This window comes from Tachypleus tridentatus, chromosome 6, assembly GCF_004210375.1.
Source record: "Tachypleus tridentatus isolate NWPU-2018 chromosome 6, ASM421037v1, whole genome shotgun sequence".
NCBI classification, from domain to species: Eukaryota; Metazoa; Arthropoda; class Merostomata; order Xiphosura; family Limulidae; genus Tachypleus; species Tachypleus tridentatus.
Window position 1 is genome coordinate 21,958,329 of NC_134830.1, and position 10,988 is coordinate 21,969,316.

General features: G+C 32.9%; 1 protein-coding gene across 2 annotated transcripts; it reads left to right on the forward strand.

The window, feature by feature from the left end:
- The first annotated feature begins 2,472 nt into the window (after nucleotides 1-2,472).
- Nucleotides 2,473-10,742, forward strand: LOC143252080 (uncharacterized). Of its 2 annotated transcripts, XM_076503693.1 has the most exons (6): nucleotides 2,473-2,527; nucleotides 3,535-3,576; nucleotides 5,309-5,350; nucleotides 9,295-9,318; nucleotides 9,687-9,752; nucleotides 10,070-10,742. In XM_076503693.1, the coding sequence occupies exons 1-6, from the start codon at nucleotides 2,474-2,476 to the stop codon at nucleotides 10,280-10,282; spliced, it is 441 nt and encodes a 146-aa protein (XP_076359808.1). In that variant the 5' UTR covers nucleotide 2,473; the 3' UTR covers nucleotides 10,283-10,742. The 2 variants fall into 2 exon arrangements, with proteins under 2 accessions (XP_076359808.1, XP_076359809.1); XM_076503694.1 differs by lacking the exon at nucleotides 3,535-3,576.
- Nucleotides 10,743-10,988: the final 246 nt, after the last annotated feature.

The following is a 10,988-nucleotide window of genomic DNA, read 5'->3' on the forward strand; positions in this document are numbered from 1 at the left end:
GGTCTGTGTTAAAACTAATTGCTGCCTACAATAGTTTTAGATATAAGGATGGAAGTCCTGTATTAAAAATTTCAAGTGCAATTTCAAGCAGCATGCATGATGTTATAGTTCATATACATGTCAATGATAATAAATATTCAAAATTTGAAAAAGTACACTAATAAACAAATCAGCAGGTCTATCGATAGTCGCACCAAACATGCTCGCACTTTCAGCCGTGGGGGCGTTATAATGTTACGGTCAATCCCACTATTCGTTGGTAAAAGAGTAGCCCAAGAGTTGGCGGTGAGTGGTGATGACTAGCTGCCTTCCCTCTAGTCTTAGCCTGCTAAATTAGGGACGGCTAGCTCAGATAGCCCTCGTGTAGCTTTGCGCGAAATTCAAAAAACAAACCAAACCCCTCGGCGGCTCAGTGATAACGATATTATCAAACAAAATGCAGGTTTCGATATTGTGATATCCCTTTATGTAATTTGATTCTTAACAACAAAGAAATAAACTGTTTTTTTATTAATTTGCACAAAACTACTCGAGGGCTATCTGTGCTAGCTGTTCATAATTTAGCAGTGTAAGACTAGAGGGAAGGCAGCTAGTCATCACTACCCACCGCCAACTCTTGGGCTATTCTTTTACCAACGAATAGTGGGATTGACCGTCACATTATAACTCCCCCACGGGTGAAAGAACGAGCATGTTTGGTGCAACGGGGATAAACAAAGAAAGAGAAATACAGTATTATAAAATAGATAAGGTAGCTGTGTTTAGCAAATTCAAATATTAAGCATTGTAAAACAACTGTGTTTATATCAAACATTACGATAATCAATCCCAAAACAGCTATTATTTTGAATTTGCAATAAACAAGTCTTCAGGGATGCAGGGAGTAGAAACATCAGCAGTTAACCAGGTTTTTACAAAAGGTTTTAGGTCTGTTGGTTTAGTTATTAGAAATTCAATACTGCCGTCTTATGAATTTGTTGTTTTGTTTTTTTAATTTCGCGCAAATCTACACGACAGCTATCAACGCTGGCCGTCCCTAATTTTGCAGTGTAAAACTAAAGAGAAGGCAGCTAATTATCACCATCCACCGCCAACTCTTGGGCTACTCTTTTACCAACTAATAGTGGGATTGACTGTCACATTATTAATGCCCTCCCGGGTGAAAGGGCGAGCGTGTTTGATGTGGCGGGGATTCGAACCCGAGACTCTCAGATTACGAGTCGAGTGCCTTAAACCCCTGGCCATGGAAGGGTCCTTACGAATTTAAAGAGGAATTCGGCGAATTTTAAGGGTATTATAACATCGTGTAAAGAAATCTTTTTCTGTGAACTTAATAATTTATCTCTAGATGTTCGTATATGTATTATTATTCTGTGCAGCATTTTTCAAAGTTCAAACGAGAACTGAGAGAGAGAGTTAAAAAAAAAAAAACTGTTCCCTGAAAAATGTATAACACGAGGATTTGTTACAGTTAGGTGACCATGGAAAACGTTGGGATTTCTGATCATCTAGCATATTTCCTATGACCGGTTGTTGACTGGTTTCTTTCACATCCTGTGCGGCAGTGGTTCGTTTTGCTCGGTTGAGATAATAAACTTTAATGAGCACGCAGTGCACGCCTAAAGAAATAATGCATTTTGAACGTGTAATATATATGTTGTGTGTTGTAAACCTTATTTTTTGTGATTATTAGATTTACATTTCTGATGTGACCTGTTTCGATTCGTTTTGTTTGATGAAAAACTAACGTTACCGACATATTAGTGAAATATGAATATATATATAGAGAAAATTACGTTCAGACATTTTGTCAACTACTGGCACGACTGACTAAATCAGTACAAATTCAAATAATTTGTTTTATAAAGGCAGCACTTGAAGTAAATGAAAATTTTTGTTTGAGAAAGCTAAAAGTAAGTTACTCTTATTTGATACTGATTATGTATTATTGACAGTTATAGTTATAGAACCTGTTAAAATACATCTTTGGAAAAATCACCTAAAATGTAAATCCATTGAATGTGTAACTACGAGAATGTCGTTGAACTCTGCTACATATATTTGGTTTTAATTGGAGTTAGTGCGTTAGAACACAGTAATTAGTACTAGACGTTATGTTTAAAATAATCACTAATCACCACCAACATTTCCATTATGGTAAGGAAACAGTTTGAATGAGAAATACAGATAAAATCAGAATTCAAAAGGTAAACCTTTCTTTTTTCGAAGTGCATTTAAAATAATTCTTTTGTGTTACTAACGTTTCATTAACGTTTAAATACAAATTAAATACGTTCACGCAATCCAACTGTTCTACGTCAACTTTAATTCCATCAAAGCAATGCTTATGGTTTATATTTAATATTAGAAGTTTTATCATGCTTTCCTTCAAAGGGATTAAGTTTATTGGAAAATGTTTTAAAGAAACGATTTGTAATTTTTGTTAAATATTATTATTTCTCCACAGAAAATAATGATCCTGAAGGGTTTGATACTAATAATGTGTGTGTTATCGGCCTATGGAATGGTAAGTTCTTGTACACGTGCTAAGATAGCAAATAGGAAAGTTACTAAATTATTTTGTAATAATATAAGTTTCATTCGCTGAGTATTTATATATGTTTTCTATCCTTAGAACAGTATGTTGTCTCCATATACCTTAACAATACTTTAATCAGTACTGAGTTCCATTCTAATAAGATATTATATAATGTATAGAGCGATAATTATTGGAACCACATATAAAGAAAAGAAACTCCATTTTTGTAAGTTACAAGGCTAAGTAGTTTTTTACGAACGATACAAAGTCATTCCAAATTTATCTTTTATTTCGATATTTTGTGGTTCAAGCTTTTATAATGGGTTTATGTTTTTGTTTCCTTTTTCTGTATTTATCTATATGTATTAGGAATCCCAAAATAAATTAAGCATTTGCTCTTAAAGCCACGTTAAGCACAGCCAAAACCACATTTAACTGGAGTCGTTTTCAGAGTCGAGAGACATCTACATGATATATACAAAATCTCAAAGAAATGACAGTGAGTTTATTTCCACTGTAGACGAGTTATGTTCCTTAACGGGATGACAGACAGTTCACTCCAACTGGAGACGAGAGAACCTTCTATAAAAGGATAACAGACAGTCTACTTTAATTGTTATCACAGATTCAATTGTACATATTACAATTATAACTAATACTGCCTACAATGTTAATGATAAAATGTAGTTCCAAATAGACAGTTGATATGATTGACAAATATTTAATTCACCCAATTAATCTTCTGAAACGATGAATCAACTCAGAGATTGATTGTCGTAATTCTTATAACGCATTTTGGTAACAAAAGAAGAAGTGCAATCTTTCAGTCCAATACATGATTACATTTGCTAAGTACGTATGTAGATGGTATTGCATAAATGTTGTATTATTAGTTCTTAATAATGTCCTTGTATTTCCATTTGTTTATCAAATAATTTCATGATATCGTCAATGTTTGTCGCTTTAAAACTAATTTTGTTTGATGATTTCTTCAGTTTACCTTCTGCGTAAGATTTTTAGGCTCCAATCAGCGTCAGGTAAGAAGTGCCTTTCTAATTTTTACTTTCAGAATTGTTATACAAAAATAAAATCCAAAGAAGCTATAAATCATCAATGAAAATACGACCCATTTCTATACCTTTAAAATATATATAAAAACAATATGAAATTTAATGGTTGCTAGATTTAATATTTTGTATCGAAAATAAATTTACAAAGCAAGTTGCTGTATGTATATTATTAATCTATACATACGATAAATACAAGATATTTTGGAAGTATTTTAATTTGATTTAAGACCAAAGAAAACTACAGATTTGTGAGGTGACACTGCTTCGAAACTGTTTTTTTTACGTTAATAACAAAACGATGAAAAGAACTGTAAAGTTTGCATTTTCCAAGATCATCTGTTTCATTCTTAGTTTCTATAATATCTCAGAATAATGTTGATCTTTACTATTAAAAGATCAAAACAAAACAACCATGAGTTTAATTTAACTTATTTAACTTATTATTAACTTATTTAATTTATTTGAATAAACGTACTGCTAACAACACATCCCTATAACATTATGTGAAATATATTATTACAGTTAAACCAAGAATCTCAAGAGAAATTTTATGTTGAGAGCTGATAAAAATGTAGTAAGGACGAGTCCATATTCAGACTGATAAATTAAATTGAATAAAAAGGTTTGGTTTGAATTTCGCGCAAAGCTACACGAGGGCTATCTGCGCTGGCAATCCCTAATTTAGCAGTGTAAGACTAGAGGGAAGGCAGCTAGTCATCACCACCCACCGCCAACTCTTAGGTTACTCTTTTACCAACGAATAGTGGGATTGACCGTAACATTATAAGTCTCCACGGCTGAAAGAGCGAGCATGTTTGGCGCGACGGGGATGCGAACCCGCGACCCTCAGAGGACGAGTCGGTGCCTTAACTACCTGGCCATGCAGGACCAATAAAAAGGCTTCCGGCGAAGTCCTGACTAATCATAATTTAAGTATTTTTAACACTGAAGAACTCTTAGATGTGGATTTTTTTGGGATAATTTATCATTACGAAACATTCTGTTGGTTTGAAAGCAAACAAAGTTAGCATTATTACTTAAGGATAGATTAACATATTTGGTCTTAAAATTAGAATTACTTTTTCAAATACATTTAAAAAAAAAATGTAATATCCAGAAAGCTGCTGGTGGGTTTAAAATTTTGGTAGTTGTAGGGCCTCCATGTAAGTAACGTATAGAATGTAAATAAAACAAACATTATATATAATATTACAGATAATTCAGTTCAATTACTGCTGAAAATGCTCTATATTTTACGTAGAAAATAAGCCATCTAACCAACTTTGTTGTCAGTTCCTTACACTGAATGCCCGGCATGGGCAGATGGGTTAAGGCATTCGACTTGTAATCTGAGTATTGCGGGTGATGACAAGTTGACTACCCTCTGGTCTCATTGTGCTAAATTAGGGACGGATAGCTCTCGAGTAGCTTTGCGCAAAATTAAAAAGCAAACAAACAAACTTACACTGAATATTGGAGCAGGTAAAATGAAAATTTCCCAATATTCAACTGTAGAGTTGGCCTGAAATTGTCAAACACAGGGCAAGAAAGACTAATATGAAATTTTATATCACAATTAAAGTTTCTGCACGAGAAAAATTAATCATGCTTTATTTTAATAAAGTTGAACTACTTTTCATTAGCATTAACACGGAGTTATTCACTGTGTTTTTTGGTTAATTTTCTTTTGTATTCTTAGTGTCGTCTGTGCACAAGTATACGGTCACGACTTCAAAATTTGGTAAGTTAAACAAAGGTTGGAATGGCATACTTTCCTCAAACTCTTCAAAACTAGAAGACAATATAAATAATAATTATTCGAGAAAATTAGTGTAATTTTGTTTGTATTACAGATCACATGAATCTTTTGTTTTTAATTCCATGTGTTTTTCTTGCTAATTTTATGGAACGTTGTTTTAGATGTAACATTATTTTTCTTATTATTAATATTTTTAACTATTATTAAAATACTTTTTTATGTTTCTGATATCATATTCGTTCACAAGTATACACTAGGCATGTATATACATATGTATATAAAGGAAAGAGAAGGTGATTATGTGTGAGTCTGTGTAAAAATTATAATAACAATAAAACATCTGATAATCAGTAATGTTAAGCCTAAACTGAAGAAAAATCGTTGGATTTATAGACTGGATACTTTTTATGGATTTGACTAACGTTTCATTGAAAAGCATATCATAGCATTAAATATTTGTACTGTTAACTTCACTCTAAATAGGTGGTTACATGATTATTCATAGCATTAAATATTTGTACTGTTAACTTCACTCTAAATAGGTGGTTACATGATTATTCATAGCAATAAATATTTGTACTGTTAACTTTACTCTAAATAGGTGGTTACATGATTATTCATAGCATTAAATATTTGTACTGTTAACTTCACTCTAAATAGGTGGTTACATGATTATTCATAGCAATAAATATTTGTACTGTTAACTTCACTCTAAATAGGTGGTTACATGATTATTCATAGCATTAAATATTTGTACTGTTAACTTCACTCTAAATAGGTGGTTACATGATTATTCATAGCATTAAATATTTGTACTGTTAACCTCACTCTAAATAGGTGGTTACATGACTATTGAAGGGTACAACTAACCTGAAAATGACAACAAATAGACACAACTGTCTATAATAATGCGAAATGTGTTTGGTTGTATTACTATTGTAGAAACAAAAATATATGTTTAAAACTATATATGCACTGAGATTTTCGCCAAAATTAACTGCATACAAGTGTTTTCAGACTGCGAGTTACAGTTTTTGAAATTGAATAATGTCAGGTTTGATAATATTTGGGAGTACACATGTAAAATGTGTTCATATTGACAGTGTATAAAAAACACACTAAACAGCGTAACTTAAATCGTATTAAACTTTGTAATAAACACACGTTAACTAGTAATAGCCTTCACCGTTTTAAAGTATCTACTAAACAAACAGTGAACAGTGGTGTTCTTAACTGTGTTAAAGTTTGCAAAAAACAAACAAGAAACAGTGGTATCCTTAAATGTTAAACTGCGTACTGAAAACAAACAGTAAACAGCGATTTGTTGGATTTTTAGTAACTATTTCCTTAGCCGATAACAAACGATGGTGCTCGTAGTCTATATTATAAAGCGGGGTTCTATTAGTAAAGAAAATATCCCACTTCCCCTATTTTAATCACCACGAAACTCTCTATACCATGTTTTCATTTTCACAAGTTTCACAACCATTTTAATTTCCTCTTGCTGCTGTCGGCAGATGAAACACGCGCACATTGTTCTGCCATTCTCGTGAGGCAAACAAATTCAAATTACGCTCCTGAACCAGGTATCATTTAATTATACACAAAGACTTGGCAATGTCAGATGGGTAAGGCACTCGACTCCTAATCTGAGGGTCGCGGGTTCGAATTCCCGTCACACCAAACATCCTCGCCTTTTCAGTAGTGGGGGCGTTATAATGGTACAGTCAATCCCATTATTCGTTGGTAAAAGAGTACCTCAAGAGTTGGCGGTGGATGGTGATTACTAGCTGCCTTCCCTCTAGTTTTAAACTGCACAATCAGGGACGACTAGTGCAAATAGCTCTGGTGTATCTTTGCGCAAAATTCGAAAACAAACAATTATGCACAAGATACTTATACTGAAATAATTTTAGCTAGCTCACTCCGAGCAATGGTGTTTGTAACTATTAAATTCTGTTTTATTGTGAACCTTGAGAATGAGGCCCGGCATGGCCAGGTGAGTTAAGGCGTTCTACTCGTAATCTGAAAGTCGCGAGTTCGAATCCCGTAACATCAAACATGCTCGCCCTTTCAATCGTAGGGGCGTTATAAAGTGACGTTCAATCTCACTAATTGTTGGTAAAAGAGTGGTCCAAGAGATGGCGGGGTGGTGATGACTAGCTGCCTTCCTTTTAGTCTTAGACAGCTAAATTAGGCACGGCTAGCGCGGGTAGCCCGCGTGTAGCTTTCAAATTTGAAAAACAAACAAACAAACTTTGAGAATGATTGCACCAGTGACCGAACATTGTACTTGTTCGAAAAAAAAACCTTACTTAATGTAAAATCTGTAATTTGTAAGTTCATCAGTAACTAAACTCAAAACGAAAGTTTTATATTGCTGGTGCTAAAAAGCCGTTATAATTTAACAGTCGAACTGTCTTAAAATGTGGCTTTTTGTAATCCTTATGTATATAAATTTCTTTTATAAATAAGAACCTAAGTTATACAGTAGAATTTTATGTGGAACAGTCTAATTTATTCAACAGGACTTTATGTATAATGGTTTAGGGTAAGAAGTCAGCCATCATACTTTTGTGGAACTCTTGCTTATGTGATACTGGAAAAAAAAAAAACATTTTATTACGCAATGTGTAATATCTAACTTGGCGAAATTTTTCTTCTGTGAACATGTAGGTTTGCAATAGGGGTCACAAGTTTCCCGTCACGGATAACTTTATTTTTCTCCGTTCTCAATGTGCAAAAATGACGTCATGACACATCACACGCGGATTTAGTGCACTGGCACTATCCTTATACATATAATAGTAGTTTCTGTTGTATTTCCATGTAAATACTTCGCAGGACGTGGATGAATCTTCACCAAAATTTATATGGAGATTAATTAGGTCCATAGTGAAATACGTAAATTTTATAATTTGTGGTTTTTATTCGTACCTTTGAGGGTTTTTCTTCTCTCTACTTTGCCCCTGTTAATAGATCTTCACCAAATTTGGCATGAAGGTTTCTTAAGCCCATCAGGAGATAGTTGCAAATACACGGTTTCACGTTTTGCTGTTTTTATGAGTATTTTGGTGTTTTTTAATTATATAAAAAGAAATAACTTTTCATGTCTTAATACAACCTTTTATTAATCATGAATTTACATAGCTTCCGGCCAGGGTACGAGTACTCCAGCTTGCAATGCATAACAATCTAGTTTATACGGTAGGACTTTATGCAGAAAATCTATTAGTATATTATACAATTCGGGGAAAGTTTGAGTGATAAACAACTTCAACAGTTATAAAAATATTTTTATTACGTCTATTAACCGTTCAGAATTAGACAAAAAGTCAAAAGTCATTAATTTCCACAGCATCAACTTAAAAATAAACAAGAAGTTTTTCGCTAAAAAAATTACATCTTTACAATATACCTAATAATCCAATAATTAGACTAATGCCTAACGAATCAACGATAAGCTGATCGAGATTGTTTGAAACTGTTACGTTTGGTAGAGGTAATTATATTGTATTAAACGCTCATGTTTTGTGAATTTATTTTATCAACTGCAAAGCATTGAATGTGGGTTAATTACACGACGAGTAATGTTCTTGTTTATTTGGTTGGTTAACAGATGTATAAAGGTCCCAGCAGTCAAAAAACTAAACAAGTTGGTTGATATGATAATATTCGTATTCAATCTATTTCGAATGTACACAAAATGACCCGTATTTTGGTACAACCAAGCGGTTATACCTTATCTTATTGTTTGTCTTAGTAGCACTAAAATGAAAATGTAAGTTAAGCGAATTACACTATGTTAATATAGTCGAAAAGGGTACATAGTTTAAGTGTACAAATATTCTACTGCATCACAATTTTTCGTGTAGTTCTTCCTTCTAAATAAATAATTTCGTTTATTTTCACTTATTATTTTGCAGGTGCGGACTTGTGGTGTTGAAGAAGTAGGTGAACTTTTTTTGTAAATTACTAACAAACACTTTGTCAGTCAAGTAGATTAGGAGATAAACACAGTTTCCAAATTAGACGGAGCAATTCTGCATGTTCACGCATAACGCAGCTCTGTATATAATATAGTACTATACATTTCCGTATTTCACTATTCTTCTAATTATCCTACATAGTTAACAAAACAATTTATTTTGATTAATTAAAACTAGTTTGTTATGTTGTACTAGCGTTACTGTCCTAACGGCTCAATTACTTAACTTTAACGTTGAATGAAAAAAAAACGCAAAACAACCAACAAAACGTTTTATATAAAATACTTCGATGTTTGTATGCAAAATCACGTTCACTTCTTCATTTTCAGGGCTTACCTCTGAGTACCAACCTTACAAGTGACCAAGCGACCTGCATACTAAATGCCTGTCCAAACGTAAGTTAATAATTACATTTGTACGTCTGGCAAACACGAAAAACCAAAAATGTTTTTAGAAAGCTAATTTAGAGGAAGTTTGAAGCAGTTCGATTTTATTAACTATTCCAATCTTTTCTTAACAAATAATAAAAAGGAAAAATGAATAAAACGAACTAAAATTAAAGCCTAAGATTTCTGACTATACATTTTGGAACACAGTACAATCAAAGTTGCAGGTTTTTTAAAGAGACAATGGAGTATTTGTGTTTAAATAGGATTAAATCTTGTGATTTTATAGCAAGCAGTATGTACTGAATGTTTCTGTCACTTTGCAGAGCGTGTTTGGACGCTTTCCTGCGCCGGGAAAGAAACGCAGTCTTGCAGGTGGTTTTGATCGCTTCCAATCGACTAACCTTGAACCGGATTCTTCTGCACAAAGTGCTCGTGAGGTCAACGTTGTTAATCATTTTCCAGACTTCATTAAAAGTGAAGATCTGTCAGACGAAACACATGGCGATACAACTGAATTACTCGCAGAACCTGAGTGATTGGATGTATTTTTCTTTTTTCATTGTGATAATTATAAACGAATCTTTTCAAATATAATTTCAAAACCGCGTTTTATGATTGTGTAATTATGTTTGCTCAATATTTCAAAGTGGGAGACAATAAGAGTTTTCTTGAGATTTCTTCTAGAGAAGAAAGTTAATAGCTGTGTCTCTCTCAAATAATATCTAGTGTGTATGTTTCGCAACAAATGAATTCATTCCATTATCTATAAACCTTGCGAGAGTAAACTTTGTGGTTACAAATGTTTTCATAGAAGTACAGATAAATAGGTTTTATCACTACAGATGTTTGTTATCTGGGTTAAATGATTATTAATCACTGAATTATCCAATAAAGCATGTATAATTGAATTGATTTTTGTTATCACTTTGAAGGATTAGCCAAACATAAATAAAGTAAGGATGACATTTTGTGAAAATGATTTTACCAATAAACGAACTTTCCGATTAATTCTACCTTCTGTTTGTATAATTTAATTTATTAGTAATTGACAGATTAACTGGGGAAAGCTTGAAAAGCAGTTTGACAACTGCTTTACACTTTAACATGTAGTACAGCTCTAGGCGATATGCATAACACAATTAAATCATGCCTTTTTAATGAAGATTCCATCACGTAAGACTGTGTATGTATATATACATTAGGAATTTTTCGGTAAATAATTCATTTTCAAGTGTAACTGTC

Excerpts from the sequence above, each read along its gene's own strand:
- LOC143252080 (XM_076503693.1), top strand. The coding sequence starts at position 2,474 with ATGATCCTGAAGGGTTTGATACTAATAATGTGTGTGTTATCGGCCTAT. Across the intron at positions 5,351-9,294 it reads GGTCACGACTTCAAAATTTG|GTGCGGACTTGTGGTGTTGA; the intron begins GTAAGTTAAACA and ends ATTATTTTGCAG. Across the intron at positions 9,753-10,069 it reads TACTAAATGCCTGTCCAAAC|AGCGTGTTTGGACGCTTTCC; the intron begins GTAAGTTAATAA and ends GTCACTTTGCAG.